The 25,072-nt window shown below is 40.1% G+C and overlaps 1 protein-coding gene across 4 annotated transcripts in view; it reads left to right on the top strand.

Annotated features, from left to right (window-relative positions):
* The window catches only part of PRORP (protein only RNase P catalytic subunit), a 53,784-nt gene that overhangs the window by 26,395 nt on the left and 2,317 nt on the right, over positions 1-25,072 (top strand). For all 4 annotated transcript variants that reach the window (XM_063332769.1, XM_063332766.1, XM_063332767.1 and 1 more), the window contains one exon: positions 23,462-23,610. In XM_063332769.1, coding sequence (XP_063188839.1) covers positions 23,462-23,610 — 149 coding nt within the window. The remainder of the gene's footprint in view (positions 1-23,461; positions 23,611-25,072) is intronic.

Here is a 25,072-nt window from a genome sequence, read left to right as displayed (position 1 = left end):
CTCCAAACTTTTCTTCCATCTGAGGGAAGGGAAGGCCCCAGAAATCTCTGCATGTGTTGCTTTCCTGGTTAGTGGTGTTGCTGCCAAGTTGTCCCCCGTGCTGACCTCTCTGAATGCTGTAGTGTCTCCTTTGAGGGCTGACTCTGCCACAAAACATCTTCTCTTGGAGGCTGCTGTCCTCATGGTGGAGGCAGAAGAATGAAAAATGCAGAGTGTCAGGTCTGGGGCATTCATGGCCTGCCTTATTAAACTCTTCAATGCACCTAGGGAAACATAGTGCAGAACTGAGAGGATGGAGAGGAGAAATGGTGGCAGCGCACGAAGGATGGAAAAAAGCTAAGGGTGATGGATGCCCAGGTCGAGCTGGCTGGCTAGGACAGCATGACTGGCCCATTTTGAAGAGTGGCATGCTGTGACTCCTTAGTGACCTCTGCTGTTCGACTTGAGAGAGAAAAATAAAGGAGCCTTGTTTCCAAGGACCTGTGTTAAAAGCTGCCCAACCCGTGTTTTACATGTCAAAAAGCTAAATTATTTTTAGTCTCCAGGTGAGAGTCAGTCTATGCTCTTTTCAAAGGTTCATCACTGCAGCTGTTAGACCCAGTCAGGATATTGTTTTATAAACTTTCCTGTTCCAGTGTATAGTTTAGTATGCAGAGAAAATCAGTTTGTTGCTCTCCATTTGTAACATACTGTAAGTGTTACTGTGTGCAGATTGTTAGGTTTTTTGGACCATGTTCTTTCTGTGCTTTAGAAAGAGTAGCAAAGCAAGAGGCATTGTTAAACACAGGAGAAGGCTGAAGATTTATGTGACAATATTAGGGTAATTTAAATGCATTCTAGTCTCTATTTAAATTGAACAAAAAATACTGTTCCACTTTGCGATTTAGCTTTAAGAACTGTAACTGTTTTGCTAAAGACCAACTCTAGGTAATTCTTAGCCATATCATTAAAATAAGAAAACATTGATAAAATATTCCTTTCTTTTTCAATATCCTAACATTTATAATGTCATTTAGGCATTCCTTAGGCATCTTGGGTAGGGGCTTGCTTGTGTAGACAAGGCACGAGTACCTTGAGGGATGAGAAGAGAAGGAAAAAAAACAGAAGTTGAGGGAATGATTTTTACTCATTAAATCCCCGAAGTGTTCTGACATTCTGGAAAAGTAGATGTGTGACTTCCAGTAGCCCCCAGGCCACTTTAGTCCGCACAGCCAGCACTTACTTAGCAGATCATCATGAATATTATTGACTTGGCAGATTTACAGGAATATTCTGTGGCAATTTCTCTTGGATGTGACACGTTCAGTTTGTAATTACAATCCGCTTTTTTTCCAGGTTGGTTTTATACTAGGTCTGTTTCCTGGTACAAATCACCATGTGGCTGCATCAATTACTGACAAAAAGAGGTGGTAGCATGAGGGTGGGAACAAAGATTTTTGAGGGCTAGGGAATGGTGAGATAATCTGTTTTGAAGTCACTGCACACGCAGTGACTGTAAAACTACAATGCTGGACATGAGCCAGCACCTCTTTTCAACCCTTTGCTTCCTCACTGCAGCATTTTAAATTAGACATTAAAGTTGACCCCTAATTAAAAGATATCATAGAAGGGAAATTATTTTTGCTATATAATCCAGACAATAGAAACAAACTCCCATAAAGTCTAAAATCATTCAGTCTTGTCTTTTCCAGTGTTTTGTGTATTCTGCTGCTGTTTAAGACTGCACCTGATGTATGTGTGTTCGCGTTGATGAGTCAGTCACTGTTTGTACTGCAAACATGGTAGTTATAAACTGAGATGTCCTTGCAGTTGAACTAAGCAAAGTTGATTCAGGCGGTATCGTGAGGTTGGGTTAATACTTTCCTCCAGACGTATCTAATTACATAAATCCTTAGCCAGCACAATGACATTGGTACTCCCTCTCCTCTGCTGCTGTAACCCCCACCTTTCACCTTGTAAAGGTCAAGAGAGGGAATTTCCACAAGCTATTCGTCCTGTTTTCTTATTAAACACAAACTGTTACATGATTTTTAAACGTATTTTTCCTGTTTATCACAATTTTATGTAGAAGTATTCTTTGGAAGTGAGGGGGAATCCAAGTCCAAGCAGGATGTCTAGGCTCTGGAGCATCTTGCTTTGCTTGCGGGAGAAGAGCGACGGAACTAGGATGAGCTGTGCTCCAGCTACCCATAGACTGTAAGGGCTGGTGGGGCAGGGGGGAGAAGGGGGTTGAGGGAACACAAGCAGCTAGTGCAATTTAAAGAGTACTTCATTATTTTTAATTTACCTCGAGATTGGTGTATTGTAAATGAGGTACGCAGCCAGCTCCTTCTTTAGTTGTACCCATCTGGTGTTAGATGTAACTGAATATAGATTTCATATGTGTGTTGGATCAAAGCTAACTCACAATTCCCTTCTTTAAACAGTTTGGCAGCTGGGGTCAGTTCTGCCCTGACTTTACCCTCTGTAATCTTTATATTAAACTCAGACATCTAAAAGATCGGTAAAATAGTTCCAGATTGAGTTCCTTTAGGCTGACAATGCACAAAAGAATAGTTTTTGCTGTTGGCATATAGTTCAAAGTGGTTGCTCCAAAACTTAATCAGCATTTCTATAAAAGGACTACATAAGTTCATATAATTCCCATGTAAATTGCAGTAGGCCTGTAGAACAGCTGAGGAAGCCAGATCCTTGCTGGTCCCCTCCCATCCCGTCCCAGTCTGGTGGCAGCAGCTGGCATGCCACCCCAACCACGCCTCCTGCCTGCAGCAGCTTCTGCCAAGAAAGCCACCAGACCTGCCCTCCTGCACCTCTCACAGGCTGTGACTGCTGTAGTTGGGGGTGCTCTGTGACAGGCAGAGGGGACAGGACAAGCTGTTTCTTGTCTCTTCCAGGGGAAAAGTGGCAGACTTGTTGAGTGGAGGCTGCTCTCTGAATTGGAGAAGGGTTCTTTGACTAAACGAATTGTGTAGTCTCAAGTAGCATAGTAATAATGTGTGAACAGATTATTGCATTTTGGTTTTCTATATGTTAAATATTTTAAAAATAAACTTTGAATCCCCTTGATAAATATTAATATTGCAGTTTCAGTTATCTAGTGGTTCTGTAGTAGTTATTCCTGGATTCCCTGCCTACTTTAGCAGTATGGAAAAGAATGGGTAGAGAGAGGTTGCAGCCTTGAAGGGAAAGCTGGAAGTGAGAAAAAAGTTTCATCAGGATAGGGGAGATAGGAAAATGGTGAATTATGTTGTCAAATTTAAAAAAAAAAATGCCCCAACTGTGGCCACATAGTTGAAGAACCTTAAGGAATTATGCTTTGTAAATTGAGCTCAGACCCATTGTTTTGGTGCGCACTTTATTCACATTTTCAAGGCTTGTTTTCCAAATATAAAGACAAATATCAAGACAAAAATAATAACTCCTCAAATTAAGTTAAAGTTAAAAAAGAGGGGAAAAAAACCCGAAACTCAAAACAGGGCATCTATGACCTATCATTCTCTTGGGTTAGTGACCCAAATCAATTTTGAAACATAATTTTGTTTCCTTGAAATCTCATCTCTTGTGCCTATAAATCCTCTGTGATGAAAAAAGAGGGCAAAAAGGTATTGGAGCTTATAGTGTTTGGGGAAAATATTAAGTAAAACTTTCTCTCCTGAGTTCCACTTACTAAAAATTATCTTGAGGCCACAAAATGCACAAAGAAATTAACACCTGTGCATACACATATGCTCAGATTTTCATGTGGTAATTTTTCCCAGTCTTCAAGTCTGTCTTAACTGTGCAATATGCACACGAGAGATCAACTACACAATTCGCGAGATAGTGATACTTGGTACAAAATATAAGCTCTACTATACGAGCTGTCTTGCAAAACAAGCAGTTATTAATAAATTTGACCCAAAAAAAGTCATGCATGGAAATGAATATTTTTTTTCTTTGACTCATTTGGCAGCATCTGTGATTTGTTCAAGTACTTTACCATCTGTAAATGAAGCAAGAATTAAGTAGATCCATGAGTCATTCTCTATTCAGAATCAATACATCCAACAGAGGTCTTATTTGTCATACTGTGACAGTTCATCAATTCTTCCTCCCACCAATTCTTGTCTTAACACTCACGAAAGTAGTCAGACATGTGTTTGTTCATTTGCTCCCAGCATTTGCCATCTCTCTTTTTTTTTTTTTTCTGCCTACTTATGGTAGTCCAAGTTTGCATTTCCACAATAACGAAACATTTGTGCTATTGCTCAAGATAGGAGAGATTTCTCTCTCTGCAACATGTGTTTCATTCTTTAGACCTGTACTTTCATTTCCTTTAAGTATTGCACAAATCGTAAAGATGAAGATTCTTGGTGTTTTTACTGAAAATTACCTTCAGCCTGTGTGTAACATGATCTTAGAAGAGAAAGCTGAAGCACTAAGGGGTACCCTTGAAACTTCACCTATTTTTAGTGTTAGAGATGTGTGAGTGGAACATTCAGCATTGCATTCATCTCTCATCACTTAATTTCTGGGGTTCCTTGAATATCTGAGCAGGTGGACTGAGTCAAGTTCTTCTCTGAAGCCACATATAAGAGATTGATACTGATATGCTGAAATCTCCCCCCTCCCTTCCTATATTGGGGCCATCCTAAAATAGAATAGATCAAAAATTTTGGTCACCAGAGGCAGAAGAGCAAGGCTGTTAAGCTTCTCAGGAGAGGTGAAGGAGACTATATTTGTTTGCCTGGGAAGCCTAGGGCAAGGGCCTGGCCTACAAGTCCTTCATTCTCTCCTTGCAGTTCTTCTGAAACCTGACAGTTTCCATTCGTGGCTAAAAGAGAAATAAAAGATCATTCAATGTATTCAGCTTTGTATACCAGTACACAGTAGATGAAGGTGTATCGGACATAAGTGTGTCAGAGGTTCTAGAACCTGGAAGTGGTGGGCATGCGTGCTTCCACTGAGGAAACACAGGTGTTGACTATGTACCTTGAGCCACCAAGTTTGGCTCTTCCCATAGCGGTATGCTCCAACATCCTTTGCTGCTTCTGCAGCACCAGGGGGGACAGTAGGAGATAGATAGGACTTCTTAAGAAAGCAAATACAAAGTCAGACTGGCTGCCTGTGAGGACAGGGAAAGTTTCTCAAAACTTTTAACTGGTGAAATGGCGGGAGGCTCGCAGGATTCCCTGACTAAAGCCCTCAACAATTGACTCTAAGCAACTATTTTTCCTTTCAGAGGTTTCCAATCTGATTTTGCATTTCCTGGTGAGAAGAATAGAGCAACAGAAACTGAGCAGGTTAAAAAAACCTGACTATTAGGCATTTTGACAACTTTTCCTGGTTGTTTTCTCCCAAAGTCACATACTTCCTGGTGTTGCCTTCCCTTACTATTTGCAACCTCTGTTGCTGACTATAAAACTGAATAAAAACCATGTGATTAAATTAGTCATCTCTATCGTTTTCTGCCTGGTAGTTACAATTTCTACCTTTGTATTTGGCAATATCAGCAAATCAAAAGTTAAGGTAAGTACAGGAGCACCCAAACACTCCTTTTTTTTTTTTTTTTTATGAGTGGGAATTGCATCATATCTTTCATAACAAGAATCCTTCTAATCGCTAGGAATATAAGCTTCAAAGTCAGCAGAGCAGAATGAACGTGCCTCGATGATTCATGTCCCAGTGAATTTAGTAACTGTAGCAACAGGTTGTTTGTTGTACGTTGTAGAGAAGTCCTACCGAAATCTGAGTGATGAAGTCCAATGGAGGTATCTTCTAGACTGGATGAGTTTCAGTCTTGCTGTTTTCACTTCTCCCTTAGAAACCACAAGATGCGTTTCCTTCGGGCAGCCTGACTGATTCACCTAATCACGGAACTGTTATCAGTGTGGCAATAAAAGATGTGCTGGGCCTCTAAACTGGAAACCTGGTCTTTAGGGAACTGAACTGCTCCTTTACACGTGATTCTGTATGGAAAGTCTCTGTAATAGTGAGAGACTGTAGTGCTATTAAGATACGGGAAGCAGGCCAGAAAATGAGGATTGGGTTACTATAGGCCAATTCTGTGTTACAATAAATATTTGATTTGAGCCTGACAAATGCTGATTTTTAGTGTTGTCTTAAAGGTAATGTAGATAAAATCCACGGAACAACGATTGCATTCATTCATGTACCTCTGGATTTATTTATATATTTTGAAAAGCAATCAATTTTTGTTTCACACTTTGCTTTTACATCCGGTAGGCTATTTTTAAGTGGGAAAGAAGACATATTTGGAAGCTCTGTTATCTGAAAGAGAAAGGGTACAGTGGAACAAAAGCCTAAACTGCCGTTGAATTTATTTATGAAGTTATGAAAGCCTATATTTTTTGAACAGTAGGTTATTCCCAGGGATATCAGTATATTGACATGCTGATTAATGATCCAACAATCCAATTTTTTCTCTAGTTGCATCCTACTTCTAGAGCAAGAGTGGAAGAGACATTTATATATAGGTAATTAAATATATTTAAATTGAGGTTCCAAAATTATTATAACCTGCAGTGAAGTTTAAACCAAAGTTAAAGTAGTTTTATTTTTTTTAATCTTAGACTCACAGAAAGTCAAGCATAATTGTCCGCAGCTTTTAATCTAAATCTCGTCATAAACTGATTGTTTCATGTTGCCTGGAACATGGAAATAGGAACTCCTATTTGAATCTAGGAGACCAGTTGCACCAGAATTAAAATTCTGTGTTGGGAGCATGATCGTGCTGTCAGTATGCTTGCTTAAAAGCAATTAACAAGAATTCCTATTTCAAACTGAACTTTTGAAAAATTGTAAGAACTCTTAACTCTTATCCAAAATACTGTTGCCTATACAGCTGACCTTTTGGATCAAACACTTACTATGAAAACCTCAGCTTTTTCCAGGATTGATTTTGTACATCAGATGCAGAGGTGACAGCCACAGGGCTATCCCTATTCTATCTTTTACTTATTTTATTTAAGGGTATGTTTTTGCAGCTCCTCCAAACAAGGGAGGGGGAAGGAGGCAGGGCAAAAAAAAAGTCAAAATAGTCCCTAGACTAATTGAGACTTACGCCTTTATCTGTGGTGTGAACCTAAATTACATCAAATTTGATTAAACTAATATGTTTACATGTGCTAATATAAAGAGGAGATCTCATTCAAGTACCTGTCACTTCTCTGTAGGCTGCTGCCAGGACCATGCCATAAGTGGAGTCAATTTCTAGAAGTGATAAGAAGTTTTGTTATCCTCTTTGCTATTAAAAAGATAAGAGCATTTGTATTGTTTCAAACCAAAGTATCTAACTTGTCTAATCAAGACAGTGGTCAGAAGTAGATTAGGAGTGCAAGAACAAGACAAGTTTGGAAGGATGATTCCAGTTGTTAGTGTCTCCCAGATTTTGTTACTCATTTAGGAACTCGTGGATGAAGGAATTGCATCTTGACTAGCAAGTTTAATTGCCATTGATGGAGTTTTCTTTGATACATTTATTTAATTATCTTCCCAACTTATTTTTGCCTTTGGTTTTGAAACCTGTGGCAATTAGTCCCACAATTATGTAGGATATGATAACACCTGTGCTTTTGTTTGTTTTAAAGCTGCTGCCTGTTAATTTTGTGTGGTGGCCTCTGCTGCTTCTGATGAGAAATGGTGAATAGTTCCCATTTCCACTTCCCAGCTAAGTTGCCATTTTACAGATCTCAAACAACTAGCACATATTCTTTTTATAAATTATTTGGAATAGAAGTTGCATACAATTGTGCAAGATAGGTATCACACAGATATTTGTTTCTTTTTCATTTTTAACTGTGATCCTTTCTTGATAGGGTCTTTGTTCCACCTGGCTGATATGATGACAATCAGGGTTACTACTAGACAAACGAGTAAGCCCCTTGAATTGGACTCAGGAGACCAGCATTTTATTGTGTAATGATTGATCTCCTGTTTAATTGTAAGCAACACAGTTTGAAGTATCCCGCTCTTGCAAGTTACCTGTAGTTAATATAACAAGGCAAAGTTTCCTGTGGATTTTTCACTATTTTTTAAAATACATCATTATTTGTCAGAGAATGAAAGTTCCTAAGAAGCTTTTTTTCCTTATGTAAGTGTAAGAGATAGGATGAATATAAAATTTTAAATAAAATTGGAAATTAATTGCACCTCAGAAAGGTTTGGGAGTTTGTGTGTGCCACTGCAGCAATCCATCGCAGTCTCCCATGGATGATGTGTGGTGTGTCTCTGCTGTGGTTAAATTGCAACATAGCAAGAGACATAGCAGGAGCAGGGAACAGTGATTTGGCACCATTCATCTAACTCCCCACCACCAATGCAATCGAAACATGGTCTAGAATAGTAGAAAATGTGAAATGCCTAGAAGCCCTGTAAGCGTGTCTATTAATGGTTATAGTCAGACCTGATCTATCCATACAAAATGTAACTAAGCTATTATCATACATGCTGGGACTTGTAAATGATTTTGTTGCTTGGTATCATGTGAGGAAAAAGAGTGATGTAGTAAGAATACCAGTACCAAAAACATAATAAGAAAGCTATGGCTACCTTTGCTGATTTTCAGGGAAAAAACCCCACCCGCAGGCTGATTTCTAGCACAGGCAATGCTAATCTACATGCGTTCTTGCTCTGTCATATAGAATGAACTCTGGGAAATACAGGGATTTGGGGGACTGCTTCTAAAAGAAAAGTCTCATCAATGTGACCTGAGCTGAAATAAACTGCAGAGGAAGTCCTGAGTTGCAGGATCTCCTGAAAAGAAGCCTTGTATCTGCTTGGTCACCTCGTATGCATGTCATGCTAGTGTAGCAGTGTAGCAGGTCGATGACTTACTGCTGCGGTCAATCTTCTGCGAAAAGCAGAAGAACTTTCCTTGGTACTTGCGGAAACTCTTTCAACACTTTTCCTTAGTTGCTTCTTTCTTAACCCGATATCCCCTGTTGCTTACATGATTTTACAACTTTGTAGATCTTCTGGCTTGTATTTTTCTGAATGATAGAGAATGAACTGAAAATTTAAAACTGTATATATGTATTTACTTATTAGTAGCTACAGTGCTAACTGTTACACAATAGAAATCTTTACTCCCCATTCTCCAAGAAAGATGCCTACCTCAAGGTCTTAAAAATTAGTCATTGAAAAACATTATATGAAGATATAACCTTATAAGGCATCATTTGTGTTAGAGTTCTCCTTTTTATGTGGATCTCCATCAAATAAAAATTCATATTCTGTGTTATATAATATTATTTCCTAAATATGATCCCAAAAAAATTACATTTTAAACCACTTTGCTTAATCTCTGGCATTGTACTTACTGCCTGGTCTCATTCTTAGGAAACCTTCCTCTTCTTAAGAAATTCTCTATTTCAAATAATTTACATATTTCATACTAATCTTTACAAGTATCTACTGTTTTTTCCTTTCCATCCAGAAATACTAGCTTGTGATGCTGTTTCTTCCTGATTATTCACCAGTCAGTTCTTTAATGATCCGAATAGTTCTTTTCAAGACCCGGGAGTCCTGGTGGACAACAGGATGACCATAAGCCAGCAATGTGCCCTTGTGGCCAAAAAGGCCAATGGCATCCTGGGCTGCATCAAGAAGAGTGTGGCCAGCAGGTCGAGGGAGGTCATCCTCCCCCTCTACTCTGCCTTGGTGAGGCCGCACCTGGAGTACTGTGTCCAGTTCTGGGCTCCCCGGCTCAAGAAGGACAGGGAACTGCTGGAGAGGGTGCAGCAGAGAGCTACCAAGATGATGAGGGGACTCGAACCCCTCTCTTATGAAGAAAAGCTGAAGGATTTGGGTCTCTTCAGCCTGGAAAAAAGACGACTGAGGGGGGACCTTATCAACACTTATAAATACTTAAAGGGTGGGTGTCAGGAGGATGGGGCCAGGCTCTTTTCAGTGGTGCCCGGGGACAGGACAAGAGGTAACGGGCACAAACTTAAGCATAGGAAGTTCCACCTAAACATGAGGAGGAACTTCTTTACTTTGAGGGTGGCAGAGCACTGGCACAGGCTGCCCAGAGAGGTGGTGGAGTCTCTGTCTCTGGAGACATTTAAAACCCGCCTGGACGCGTTCCTGTGCCACCTGCTGTAGGTGACCCTGCTGTGGCAGGGGGGTTGGTCTGGATATCTCCAGGGGTCCCTTCCAACCCTATGATTCTATGATTTTCATAGTTCTATGTGGAAACATGCATTGATGTTATAATGAGTCAGGTGAGTCAGAAGCTAAACAGGTTGTCAAAATTATGTAAACATAATATACTCTCTTTTCCAACAAATTTTATGAAGTACTGATGCTTCTAATTTTTTCCAATCATTTCTACCGTTCCAGCTGCTGCATTGTCCTGTCCTTGCATAATGTTTCCTGTAGTGACTGTTAAAACTGGACCTGTGCTTCTGTCATATTGACGATACCAACTTACCTTTTACGTAAATCTTGAAATATTATGCTTATGTCTGTCCTCATCATTGTCCAGCATTCGTCCTTTTATCTGCTCACTTCTATGAAAGGAGACAGTGAGTTGGTAGTAGTATTTCTTCTGCCTCTAATATTTTGAATCTTTTTGAGTCTTGAGCTTTTAAGGAGTCGTGTCGACGTGGTTCCATGATCAAGCTGTGTGCATTGTGTGCCATAAGCTCTCTAACAGAAGTTAAAAGCCAGTTCAGTTCCAGTGGTTCTGTGGAGTTGTTCCTGACTTACATGGTATACCAGTGTGGGAAGATCAACCTTGCTGATGCCTTCTCTCTTTGTTTATTTCCTATTTGTGTGATATTTGGGTAAACTAGGTAGTGCTTACACTATATACTGGAAAAAAAAAAGAAAGTAGAAGTATGATGCAGGTGCTTGTTAGAGCTGTGGTTCATTGGAATTTGAGCTTCTACGTTCAGTGCACGTTTGAGGAATGCACAGTGGAAGATAGGTATTCCTTGGATACTACCTGTACTACTAACTGATTGACTGATAGGAATTTTCTTCCACCACAGCCGTGAGCTGCCACACATTTGAGTAAATAAAATGAAGTAGTAGTAAGAGGGTTGCAAGCAGGTAGTCATAGAGCAGAACTAGTCAGTCTTAATGATATTGATTTACCCAGCTCCTTATTTGGAGTAGTTATCTTGGGCTTGTCTAACGTTAATGTTGCTACACTGCTTTCTGCATCTGAAGTCATTTACATGATATCCCCATTGCACTGTACTGTTTAAATTCATTTATGTACGATGGCCCTAAGTCTCCATAGTTAAAGGAAGTGGCTTAAATAAAAGAATTGGAGGCTTTTGACATTTTCACTTCTCATTGATAGGTATATGTCTTCATACTTTCATACCTTGCAGAGTGAAAAGCTCTAACTTTCCATTGAATGGGCATCCCCAAATGGGCTTTCAGAAATGTGAATGCTATAGGTTAGGGATTTCTTTTGTCTCATCCCACTCACTCTCATTTCCACAAGCCCGTTCACTCTGCCAGCCTAGATAACATAACCAGTAATATGACACAGAGTTTTAACCCTTAGCTATCTGATAAATTTGGTAAACAAAATACTTCTGAAACTATAGCTCTCTTTTGCACTTGAGCACGGCTGTTGGGTCCTGGGTGCTCTAGGAGTTATTAGGTGGGCATCTGCATTCTTCCATGGAGATGGACAAAGGAATTCCTCAAATGTGATGGCTGGTATAATCTTATACAGATACCTGGAAACCACAATGCTGAGTCCCCAAACCAAAATTTGCTTAAAAAAGATAGATCCTTGTATGAAATAGGGAGTGGGTGGTTCTTATTTGGCTTCTGTTGTCCGAGCCATTCTGGTGGTCATATTTTCATGTTCTCAAGCTTCTTTCTCTTGACAACAGGGGCAAAAAATGACTAACTAGACAAAGATTTTCATATAACCAGTTGTTCCAGGAGGTGGAGCTTTCAGACAAATGCCAAATATCATCCATAATTAATTTGTAGGAGCTGACAATATTATCTGTTTGTCAAATTGCTGTATCTTATCTCCTGAGTTCAAGAAAAATACTTTAGACAGTTGTCTGCCAAGTGTCCAGCTATTGAGTACTGCAGGCTGTTATCAATAAACTTATACTAAAAGCATTGAAGTAAATTAGATCTTGTGGATTGTAGCTATTGTGGGGGGCTTTTAGACCTTCACTGCCTAGGATCTCCAGGCATAGGTATCACCTGCAGTGTTACTAGTAGTAAAATGTCATGAGTCTGCAGTGATGTGCAATCAAAGTTAATGACTGTATTACGAAAAATAATGCTGACCCATAGTTTACATTCACTTGTGATATACTCTGCATCAGATGTTTGCTGGTTTTACAGGAACGATATGTTACTTACCAGGGTGTGCAGCCTTGATCCGAATGAGACAGTTGAACCTCTGCCTCATAGGACTGGCAGTGCAAGGTGTACTGGTCTGTATGAAAGTCCCCAAGGTTTCTCCAGCCTGTTAAATGCCAGTTATGCTCTTACTAGTATTAAGCAGATTCCTTCCTTGGTCCCGCCTTGCTGAAAGCCTTGGTGCATGGTCTACCCGGGGTACGTGGGCCTGACTGAGCACACAGCTGCTCCTCCACCTCAGACCTTGGTGCTTTAGTTTGCTTATGCTGATTTGTGTCCTGTTGAAGAAGAGCATTATATATGTTCTCTTTCATATCAAACAAATTTTTCATCTTTCTGACCTTTAAAGAGAAATCACCACTCACTTGAGCAGTGTTTGTTAATGTATTTATTTGTGTTAAGAACTGTAAAATTGTTCTTATTGGAACAATTGTTTTTGAAGATAACCTCTTTATCTCTGAATAGTAATCCGTATCAGGCAACTGGAAAATAGTACTAATGAGAAACAGAAGAAAAGCAGTGTGAAAATTGTGTTACAAAGATTTGCTGCATGTTGTAGTCCAGTTCTTTTTTTTGACTGCAAGCAATCAATTTACTGATGTGCTTCCTTGGTTATCGTGTCATTCTACCTGGACGATAGGCCTGTTGACCCGTGAGTGTAGAAACAGTCTTTATTTTAAAGTTTTTGTGGAACTACCAAGGTTATTAAAACATGGGATGTTGCTGCAGAAGCATAGGTTTAATGTACCTTGAACAGCCTTCTGTAAGGGTGATCTCCCCAGCTGCTGCGGCAGCTTTCCTCAAAGAATAAAAGTACCGACTGGGACTTTTTGAACCACAGATGGGAGAGGGGGAAAACACTTAACATCAGACTAGGTCAGTGACGCTGTGCCGACATCTGCACAGGACAGCGGTGAGGGCTAAAATACGGGTATCTTTTAAACTGACGGTTTCAGTTTTACAAAGCTGATTTCAGTCCTGCACCAAGTTATTTCCTATCTATGGAAAGGATCAGTCAAGCTTGTGCTTTCATTTTCATAACACCCCATCACCACCGCCACCACCACCAGACAGAGATCCTGCTCACATTGTGCATTTTCAGTACTTCAGTATAACTTCTGACCCACACTGTGAAAATCTAAGACTGGCACAGCTGCATTTAGTTCTCAACTGTTCCTTTCTAATAGCTAGCTTTTTACATTTTTTCTAAAATGAGACATGATAAGAGAAACTCTCTTATGGCCTTAAGTTGTTGTATATAGCTGCTGTAACAGTAGTAGAAATGTGAGAGAACCAACACAATGGCAATGGTTGGATTTACAGTGAAAGATGTCAGACCCCTGAAGCTGTGACTTCAGCTGGGACTATTATTCTATTTACAGTCAGTGGCTCTGATAGGTAAAGTTTCACTTCTGGAGCCTATAAAAAAATAAGTAAAACCTCATACCTTTTAATTTTTATGTAACTTGCTTCCTTACAAAAATAAAGATGATATAAATAGTACTTGGTGCAATGAAGCAATGTGTAGTGATCAGTAAGAAAATGCTGTTGAAGAAACAGCAGTGCAGGCAGAAAGAATTCAAGGATGAGAACAAAGGATAGTATTGATATGTGGAAATGCACAGGTAACACTTCATGTCCTTTCAGCTTTTATATATTTATTTTCCTACTCTAGGATAATCACAGATAGACAGAATCACCTAGCTCATCTCCTTGGTGTGGAGGGTTGATACTGGTAATTCTTTTTAATACTTTGCAAATCTCCAGTTTTTGGTACAAAACAGTAAGTGCTCAGGAGAGGTCTGGATAAAAAACCTCCATGTAAGATGCCTCATACGTATTGCAAGATCTTGGTATTCATTCTTTGTTGCAAGAAAGAAGATGAGTAAGAGGAGAGATAAAGGCATACAATAGTATAAGCTACTTAGAAAAAATATCTCAGAGAAGATCAGAAACAGAGAAATATCTTTGTCCTTCTATGTGACTCAAGAGAGGAGGACATGCAGAAAATCCAAATTCATGAAAGGAAACATTTTACTGCCAGTCCATAATTAAAATACAAAACTTAGAGCCGCTGGGACTAGGCTATATTTAATTGTGGATCGAACATTTCCCAGTTGCTGCTTTATCAAAATGCTACTTTGGATTTCAGATTCACCCATTCTCTTCCATCTTTATGCCTACTTCATAATTGCTGAGCCAACATCAAAGGGTCTGCTTGCATGTTTAAACCAACATTACATTTTTTGTAAGCGATTGGGAAAGCAATTGGTATTGTAGCTGTTTAACAAAACTTTTGGATTGAGAAACTTGACTGGCACTGCAGTGACTTACAAAATTCAACTTCCAAAAGTGCTGTTATGCAACTGAAGAATGTTTGTTTGCCCACATATTTCTTTAGTTGTTGTAAGAGTCAGAAAAAAATGCCTGTATTTCTCTTTTGCAATTTATACTATAAAAATCAGCAATTCCCCAACCATCCATCTCTTCTTTAGCCATCATTTCCGGAGTTCTTGGCATTGTTCATTTAATAACGTGCTATGCTAACTGTAGTCACTACCCATTTTTCTTTCTTTTATTCATGGTTGACCTTTATTCATCTAAAGATCATGATGATGAAAATACTACCATTCAAAAGGAGAGACATTCAAAAAGTGTGAGCAAGAATGGTCACACTAAAAGGTTTGTCAGGTGTAAGGTCTGACAAAGTGGCTGAGATCTTTTAAAAGTAACAATCCATTCTGAAAAAACAGACTCTAAAAACCTAGTGTCTATTCCACCTGATGATCCTGCGCCTGCCTCCCCAAACTTCATGTCATACACATGATTTAAATTCTGTGTAGTAAGTTGTGTGTCTATTTGTTCAGTCCTTGCACGCATCCTGCCTTGATTCTGTTAATTCTGCTAGGAAATACTGCTTCACTATCCATCAAATCACTACTTGTCATGCCTTTTGGGAATAAGACAGGGCAGGATATGACTCTAATTAGATTATATATTAGAAGATATCTATTTCAAAACCTTTTTTTTTTCTTACATGCCTCTCTGATGGAAAGGATAGAGACCTATCCCTGTCTTCATATTGCATAGGAGAAATTCACAGAATCACAGAATCGTAGGGGTTGGAAGGGACCTTTGGAGATCATCTAGTCCAATCCCCCTGCCAGAGCAGGGTCACCTAGAGCAGGTTGGACAGGAACGCATCCAGGCGGGTTTTGAATGTCCCATAGACAGAGACTCCACAACCTCTCTGGGCAGCCTGTTCCAGTACCCTGTCACCCTCAAAATAAAGGAGTTTTTCCATTCAAGACGGAATTTCCTGTGTTCCAGTTTGTGCCTGTTGCCCCTTGTCCTGTCGCTGGGCACCACTGGAAAGAGTCTGGCCCCATCCTCTTGACACCCACCCTTTAGATAATTATAAGCATAGATGAGATCCCCTCTCAGTCTTCTCCAGGCTAAACAGCCCCAGGTCTCTCAGCCTTTCCTCATAAGAGAGATGCTTCAGTCCCTTGATCATCTTTGTAGCATTCCCTGCTGGACTCTCTCCAGTAGTTCCTTGTCTTTCTTGTACTGGGGAGCCCAGAACTGGACACAGTACTCCAGATGTGGCCTCACCAGGGCAGAGTAGAGAGGGAGGATGACCTCCCTCAACCTGCTGGCCACGCTCTTGTTAATGCAGCCCAGGAGACCACTGGCCTTCGTGGCCACAAGGGCACATTGCTGGCTCATGGAAAATCACAGCATGCATTCGTACCAGTCTTTCCAAACCTAAAGTTAATTTACACAGGTTTGGTTTGTATTGTGCTGTTCTCTGAGCTGGTTAGTAGAATAAAAAATATGGGTGGCTCTTCAAGCTTGTTTGAAATTGGAAATTTTACCTATTGTTTATAATATAGCAGGATATAATGTCAGAGCCTAATTACACGTGTATTACTTCCACATTCAGAAATGTTCCAGAGATTATTTTGAGCAGGTTCCACCTTCAGTTGAAATGAAGTAGAGTTGTAATTAAAGATATCTCTGTTACTGGCATAATAGCCAGGGTACCATGAGTACAGGAAAATACAAATTATGCTGTTGCTTTGGTGCCTGAGCCGAGTCTGTTTACAGTTACTCTGCTTTACTCTCCCCACAACCCGAAATTCAAGAGGGCTTGTTTGCTTGGATACAGCCCATGGGGTATCTTTGTAGTCAGTTTTGACCTGGAAGTAATGTGTCTACATTCATCCAGTGCTGCACTTGAGCCAAGTCCTCCAGTCAGTGGGAACGCTGGACTGTGCACGGGCACTGAGTGTCTTAGTACACAGTCAGTTTGGACCTGGCTGCAAAAGCATCCCCAAGATGCCTCTGAATACAAACTTACTCTGCAAGCAGCAGAGCTATATTTAGTCATCACCTCATCTGAGCAAACTGAGGGTACCGTACCATCCTCAATATATATTTAATCAACTTGGGTATCTTTGCTTCCATAGTTTAGTTTTCCTGCTCAATCAAGAATCTGCCTTTGATTAATAGAGTTGACTCTGAAGTCAAGAGCTGACTCTGAAGTCAAGAGAAAAAGCTGGCATCTAAAAATGAACTGCAGATTTTAATGAATTGTGATAGGGAGTTAAGACATATCTCTAGTGAATGCATCAAAAGAGGAAAAGTCAATTCTCGGTGCGAAGTCAATGTAGGCAGGTTAAAACATGTTAAACATTGTGTGATTGCTGTCATTGATGTGCGAAGTGCTGCCACTGGTAGAGTTTTGCATGATGATGCGTGTGTTGCATCAGTCTGAATAGTCCTACTGCAACACAGGATACAAATATTCCAAACAATATCGTTGCTGCAGTATTGCAGAGATCCCCAGCGTCGTAAGGGATAATTCCCAGGGGTTAGCTGTTGGCTGTCTCAACAGCATAAAGTAAACCAGGCTGATTAAGCTTAGTGACTGGTACTTACTCATCCATTACTGCTTTCCCTTCTAAGTAACTACCCCCTTGGTAGTCAGGGGCTGATAATCTGTAAGGGATCAAGAAATGTGTGTGCTGCCCCTGCATTCGAGTAAAGAGGACTTTGCGACTGATTTACACTGTGTCATCAGTAATAATGTAGAGAATACAGGAAGCAGCTTCCATTGTGTTTGGTGCTGTGATAATGGTATTGAATCTGCTTTAATGAAATTGCCAGGCTCAGTGAGAAAGTCCAGCCTTTCTCGCAAGCAGCACCCTTGCCTTCCCTGGGGAACTGGCCGTGCCGTGGGAAAAAACTCCCACTTCCCATCGTGTCTCTCTCTCTCTCCTGTATGTGGTACTAAAGTACAGATTTTTTTTTTAGCTTCTTTGTCTACAATATGTAAAACAGGCGCTAAAAATGATGAAACTGTAAGTCAGATAAATGTGCTGATGGTGGGAACTGACTAACCTCTGGAGAGAATGCTCCTGTGCAGCCCCACCTGACAGTGCATTATGGCAGCTCTGTGCCTGTGGTCAGCGTTGGGGTTTCCTCCGCAGTTTTCGCAGCTACAGTATTGGGTGGGAAGTCGCACCAACAACAGGTAAAAATAAAAATAACAGAGAAGTTTGTTGCTGTTATTAGCAGATATCTGATTGTAGGTGTGTTTTGCTTTTAAATGGCAATTAGTGAAACCGAATGTTTATAAAATGGCAAACATGACTTATTAACAGCAATTTAAACTTTTGGGGTGATGACTTCTTCATGCAATACCTGTACACAGGTGAGCCACTTTTTGCTGAATCACTGGACAGTGTGCCTCCCAGCAGCAGCATTTAGGGGTTTCCCATCTGATAAGTGGGAAATCACCGGTAGCGTCCAAGGAGAAAGGCTGTCCCGCAGCAAGCTAACCTTTGAAACTGGGACACGTGGCACAGCGTGATCTAGTGATCAGAACGGGTGACTGGCCCTGAAGCCTTAGGAAATCTGTATCCTGCTCTGCTCATAGTTCCTTGTATGAGGTAGAGTAATTAATCTCTCTTCCTTGTGCTCCATTATGCACTTGTGTAAAATGGAGATGTAATTATGCATTTACTTCATAAGGCTGTTGTGAAATTTGAAGAATGAGGATTAATCTTGCAATGTGACAAGGATTCCCTGCTCTCCCAGCTTAACTCCAATGTTTGATCCACATTAAATTGTGCAGAATTGTCAATGTAGGTCACTGCAAAATTATTTCCAGGAATTTGTATAGGAAAATTATCTTCTGATGGCAAACTGTTAATATTTATTCTTAGTGGAAAAGTGGTTCTTTTAAGGTATAATTCACTGCTTTTTTAAACTTGAAGATACCAGTTACAGCATTTTTGGTTGCTTTATTTCATGTTGGTAAAGCTCAAGCTTTTGTTACATGATATAAGGAGTTCAGCATCAGCATGATCCTTTGCAGTATGCATTCTCTGTCCTACTGCTCTGCCTCCCCACCTCTTTTCACTCTGGCTCCTCTGATCCACATGTTCCTGCCCTGGTGTCTGATCTGCTTGACAACATGGCCCAACAAATAGATTATATCAGCAACACAGAAAAAAAAAAAAAAAGAAAAAAAAAAGTGCATTGTGATATGAGGGCAGGAGCTTGGTGGTGGAAGGGAAATTCCATAAAATGGCATAGCTGCGGAAACAAAAAAGAACTCATTTACGTGTGGGGAAATAGCTCATATCTCTGGGACTGTCCCAAGGAAAGATAAATGTATACACTCAGCCAAAGTATTGTACAAGTGTGCTAGTTTTTCACTGATTCACAGATTAGGGTGCAGAAATCAGAGTTAGGACATGCACACTAGATACATACATCCATTTAATTATGGATGATTTTTGATAATTTAAAAAAAAACATAGAAAAATTATTATCAGTGTGCTTAGAAGAACCACATTTGGAGGTACTCGATACGTTTGCGAACAGCTGGTCTTGACTCTTCCAGCCGTGTGTCGTTTCATACTTCTTTGTGGTTGCACCCTGGCTCCATCAGAGTCATTTGCTAAAGTGCTGTGAACACAAAATTCTTTGCATTGTAAGTAAAATTTTAAGGTTTAAGAGAAGCTTGAGAAAGATCTAATTAAACAAGGACCGGGGCAGCACAGGAATCATTTAAATGTAACTGATAAATGATGAAGGGGATTGCAAGCAGAACGTATTCAGCAGGTGCTTGTGAGCATGGGCTTCTTGGGAAGGATCTAGTGATCTTGACAGTTGATTAAAATATCTGTGTAGTTCATAAAGAAACATGGATCCTGATGTGCCCTGTCAGAGGAAAAGAAAATGAGGGCAATGAGAGTTATCTATATAATCCAGTAGTAATTCTAGTGCCTGGCGTGGCCAGTGATTTGTGCAGAACAGCAGCGATTCACTCCTTGCCACTCAGCCTCAGCCGCATCTTGCCACATGAATTGAAGCAGCCAGTCTGACCATGCTTATTGTCCCTTCTCTGCAGAATGGCATCTTGTAATTCCTGTTTTCAGAGAAAATGTGTTTTTATATGCTCTGCTGTCCAATTTTCAAAGATGCTAATATTAATAAAAGGTCATTCTTTCACTAATTTTGTAATACTCATTCTCAAGAAAAGGAGTAGCAAGGGAATGTGTGTGTTGTGTATTTTTTAATGTTTTCCACAGATGGCCTTTTGAACAGATAATCCAATTTAGCATCTGATATTTGCTTCATGAATTATGTGGGAATATTCAAAGGATGCATCTACATAGAGCTTGTTGCATTAGCATACTTGCATTGTGTAGTGGCACATAAAAACAATTTTTAGATAACTTTTGGAAATACTAGATTAATAAAATACTTGTGTCTTTTTAAGTGGGAGATCACTACTGCTGGTTTTTTTTGTTAACAGTATTATGTTCAGTTTCCTCTATGACTAAAACAAGTGTTACTGTGTGTCTCACGTCTTCCTTTCTCAAGAAGCAGCCAGGCGTGGGAGGAGACACACTTAGGAAACCCCCCACATAAGTTCTGTGACTCCCTGTAGACCACCCCTGTTAAACACCTAAGCCTAAAATGAGCAAAAATGCTCCTTAGTAAAGTTGCATCAGGCAAGGGAGTATGCAGAACAAAATTATTATTATCTTGTCAAAACAAAAATAATTTCTATCTTTTTTGTTTTAGTTGTGTAAGTAAATGTTAATCTTTGTGGTAAGTAGAGGAGGGAGAGTGTGCTGTTATGCAAGCAGGAGATTCCCGTTAATTTTACTATGGTTTAAGCCTGTTTTGAGCTTTTCCATTGCAAAACTATAGCTAATTTATACTAACCTCTCACTTTTTTTCCCAGAAGCACTTCATACTAGAGAACCTCATATGCTAATAATATGTAGGAGAAGAAAGTCCATATGACTTAACAGATACAAAGTGCCACTAGTTATAACCTTCAGAAAGAAAGAATTAAGGGAGCTGGATCCAAGCCAGCGGAGTTTTTTATAAGCTTGGGAATAGCCCACATTGACCAATATGTATCTGGAAATCCACTTGCCTTTGTGTTGAACCACAAGGCTAATTAAAAGGTGTTTCCTTTTTTTTTACTGGGGGTAAACTCAAGCCGTTCAAGTACTGGCAATTTCTTATTGAAGATTGCAGTACCACTAGTGCAGCTATATTCCCGAGACTCTTTTTGACTCATAGTCTGCTTTTAGGAGTTGTTTCTTCTGTTGTCCCATCAGGATGCTCTTGCTGTCAAGCTTTTTATTTTAGACTTTGTGGAATCAGTTTCTGGAGTGTTCTTTGAAAAAATTTTCAACATTTTTTTTCCAAATGACAAACCTTCCCTTAACATAGCAAAATGATAGGCGAGAAAGTATTTTCATTTGGAATTTGTAAGGGGTTGCTTAAGTTACTCGTGGTTGACATTTCTTCACTGTTGACTTCTCTACATGAAAACGTGTATCAATGTAGTAGGTACACTCCTAACTTTTATTAAGTTTAATGACTCAGCTTAACAAATTTAAATGCTCCTTTGGTATTTATATCCAACTGTTTATAGGACTGGGTCAATGCATTAAAACTGGAAAATAAAAGTGACTGTAAGCAAGTAAAATTGTTGAGCCAGTTTTTACTGTCCAGATGAGACATTCCAAAAAGAAATGTCAATATTGAAAAACTGAACTTCAGTTTTTCAATTTTTAATAACCTCATAATTTAATAATCAAATAAATTATGTGACATAGACAAGTTATACTTATTAGTACTTAATATAGTTACTTTGAAAGCCTTCCAGTAACATGAAAATGGTGGCTTTTGTTTCTGTTTTTCAATTCTGTGTTCCAGTAAGAATTCTGAAACGTATCTCCAGAAATTCAGGGCATGTAATGGAGAGAATGCCATTTTTATTTTTACCTGCCATTTTATAGGCGGAAATTACTGCATTTGGCCTTTTCCCATTCACATTATGTCCTGTTTGTTTTAACCAGGGAAAAGTAGATTGTATGCATGTAAAGAAATAGCCAATGTCCAGTATGATCTCCTGGAAGCAGGAAATCAGTTCCGATAGGTACTGTTAGGCTCTTGTGCTTTGCGTGGGAGTACCGAGACCCTATGTCTCCATGAAAACAGAGCCTTCAGTCCCTCAATGTTGATAACAGCAGCAGGTCAACAGTTAAAATTAATGTAAAAAATCTCCTGGCCTCCTCTCTCAGATCCTCAGATCCAGATTTATGGCATAGTTGATTTGATCCACCGGCAGGTCCTTTGCTGAGAGGGGCAGTCCCACACTTCCTGCCCTCACCACCTCCAGCGATGTGTTGCCAGCAGTCTTTGACTCAGGTCTATCAGTTGTGTGGCTGCAAGCTCAAACCTGCAAAAAAAATGGGGTTTTTTGGATCAGTGAGCTCGTGGGTAGTTGTGACATTGTTAGATCTGATGCAATAGAAGTAGTGGGAATGCGCAGCTCGAGAGAGGATGGAGTGGGACCACCCCTTTCCACTGCTACTGGCAGGTAGATCAAACTAAATGCATCGTAAACTTGTACCCGAGAGTTAGAAGAACAATTCTTTCTATCCCCTGAAACAAAAGATAATGATACCAAATAATAATAAGGATCACAAATAGGAAGGAAAGGAGGGGAAAGAGCAGAGAAAGGCAATTGGGGGTATTGCAAGGAGAAGCGATAACAGGGAAGAGGGAAGTAGCTAGAAAAGCAGGAAGAGGGATTAGGGAAAAATCAGGAGATTGTATATTGACAAATAGTGGCAGCAAATGCAGGTAAAAATGAGGAAACACCTTTCCCTGGAGGTCAAGCAAACTGTCCTTGGCCTTCAAAGGTGATGCTTCAGTCTCAAGAAACAGTTCTCTCTTTCTGGGCAGAACTGAAAAGCCATTGCTTTGTGAGCAGTCCACAGTGATAACCTGGATGCTGAAAGCCAGAACCTTTGACCTCCGTGAGCTCTGTCTGGGTGAAGTGGGGAGGGAAAGCCGCAAGCACGAGTGCCTGTCCTGAGCAGCATTTATTGCGGAACAGGCACAGCCCTAAGAGACTGGTGAAAAGTCCCTCTAAGAGAAGCTGGCGTAGCAGTGAATTTGCCACCTCAGGATGTTGGTTCATAAGTGGGAGGCTGGTCTGGATGCGGCTTTCGTAAACCCTCAGTCCTGAGGTCACAGGTTTCCTTTTACTGCTGCTTGCTTCTTCCCCCCAGGGCAGCCCAGATCACATGTAGTTCTCGAATTTCGGCAGTAGGTGGGGCTGGAAAAGCAGGATGGTTTAGGTCTCGGTCCTCCTCTGATACCAACAAAGATTTTAGTGCTGAATCATATCCAAAAGTAGGTATTACTTAAATCCCAATGTGATTCAGTTCCCTCAGCTGACTCTGAATTTCTGAGATCTTCATACAACTCTTCCTGAGTTCATTCATGTCATTCAAGCTGCAAGAGTTGGGAAAGGTGTATAATGGCAGTGTATTTTCTGTGTGTTTCAGAGCAGCTTCCTACAATGAATTGCTTGTTGTTTTTTTTTCTTTGTCATTAGGGATTTAAATTAGTGATCTACCTAATTCTTATTGCAGTTAAGAACTGTGGGAAATTAGGGTATGCTAGAAGTCCCACTAGCTGAGACACAGATATGGAAGTGTTTCCTGTCGGTCTGTTTTTACAGCTAAGAAAATCTTTGGTTTTGCTTTGTTTTCTGCAGCTATTTGATGCTGTCAACTGCCTGGCAAAAGAGAATGCCCGGTTGCTTGTGCTGGGCCGCAAACACATGCTGATTAACTCTTCAAATTGGAAAAGAGAGGTTATGAAGGAGATGCAGAATAAGGCAGACTTCTTCTTTGCTGAAAATATGTAAGTTTAAGAAAATGGCTAAATGTAATGGAGATCAATACCTGATTTATGTGCATTTTAAATCAGCATAAACAGCTGTAGTTCTTAGTACCATTAGTAGTATCTCCATCTCTGTCTGTGTGAAAGAGAAACATATCCCTTGCTATACTTGCTTCAAAAAACAATGCATATTAAAAGTTGCATTATGAAGAATTTCATCACTTAGAGTCATGTTGACATCTGTATGGTTTGTTAGGATTTATAACTGTTAAAACCACTGCCAAGACCACAGTGGCCTGAACTTACAGAACACCTGATAGCATCAGTGTACAGTCACAGTCTGCTGTGTTAGCCCTGCACGGGGGGAGATGCCGTTCGTGCCTGGCCAGTATTTCTTGGTAGCCCAGGAATGTGGAGGGTCTGGAGTGCTAACTTCCTTGCTGCTCCCAGAGGAGAATATTTCTGTGAGTGGAAAGAGACCCTCTGCCTCTCTAATTTAAGAAGCACGACCCCCTTGCTCTTGCCCATTCAAGCCTGTCATTGTCCCTAAAGTGTGTACTTGCCTCCACCACAGTGTCCCCTCTCCTTGCCCTGCTTTTCTTATATAATGAGTCTCAGTTTCCCTTCAGTTCCAGCTCCACCTAGTCTTCATCTGAGTTGGGCACTGTTGATCCTTCACCTGTCTCTGCCGTTTCTTCTGTGATCCCAGTTCACAGAACTTCTGACCAAGTTCCTTGTCCCAACAGCTCGTCCAAGTCTTTTCTGTCTGGCGCCTTGTTTCAGATCTGTTCTCCTTCATCCCCTCACCAGTTCTGGCTCTTGTTCTCTTTGCTGTTGAATCACATTGCTTTCTTTCCTGCTATCTGGCCACCAACAAAGGGGACTCTTACTGCAGGTTGGAAATGCTCGCTAATTTCCTGTCTCACCACTTAGTATTACAGTAATCCACAGCAATCAAAAAGTGGTTTCAACCAAAATTCTACTCAGGTCCTCCAGATATAGGGTATCTCATGCCCACTATAAATGTGTTTTAGAGATTTTTCCCTAAAATTTTCTCAGTTTAATAGCAGCTAATGTTGAATATATTTTCCAAATAATCACAGTACCTTTCAAAGTATATTTACCCATATAAAGACGAAGATTCACAGATTTGTGTGCCTATATTACATTATTATCAGTTGATGACTGATTGTATTCCAACAAAGTTTTAGGGGTACCCTTGTGAGTTTTAGCAGTTCTGTTCCACATAGCACTGTTAAGTTATGTGGCAAAAGATTGTATTGTTGTATTATCAGATTGTGATAGGAGGGAAGAATACTCGGTGTAGCATACAGTTATTTTTATTGCACCCAACTTTTGGTGCCCTGTGGTAAACAGAAGTTTTTTATTTTACCAGGGAAGTAGAGTAGCGATGAGAATTTTCAGTGCTGCTGATGAATAAATCTCAAATCAGCATTTGATTCATTTCCTGCAACCGCTTACT

The sequence above is a fragment of the Chroicocephalus ridibundus genome, chromosome 4 (genome assembly GCF_963924245.1).
Source record: "Chroicocephalus ridibundus chromosome 4, bChrRid1.1, whole genome shotgun sequence".
In the NCBI taxonomy this organism is placed as follows: Eukaryota; Metazoa; Chordata; class Aves; order Charadriiformes; family Laridae; genus Chroicocephalus; species Chroicocephalus ridibundus.
Note: the sequence above shows the minus strand (reverse complement) of the source record. Positions and strands in the feature narration are given on the sequence as shown.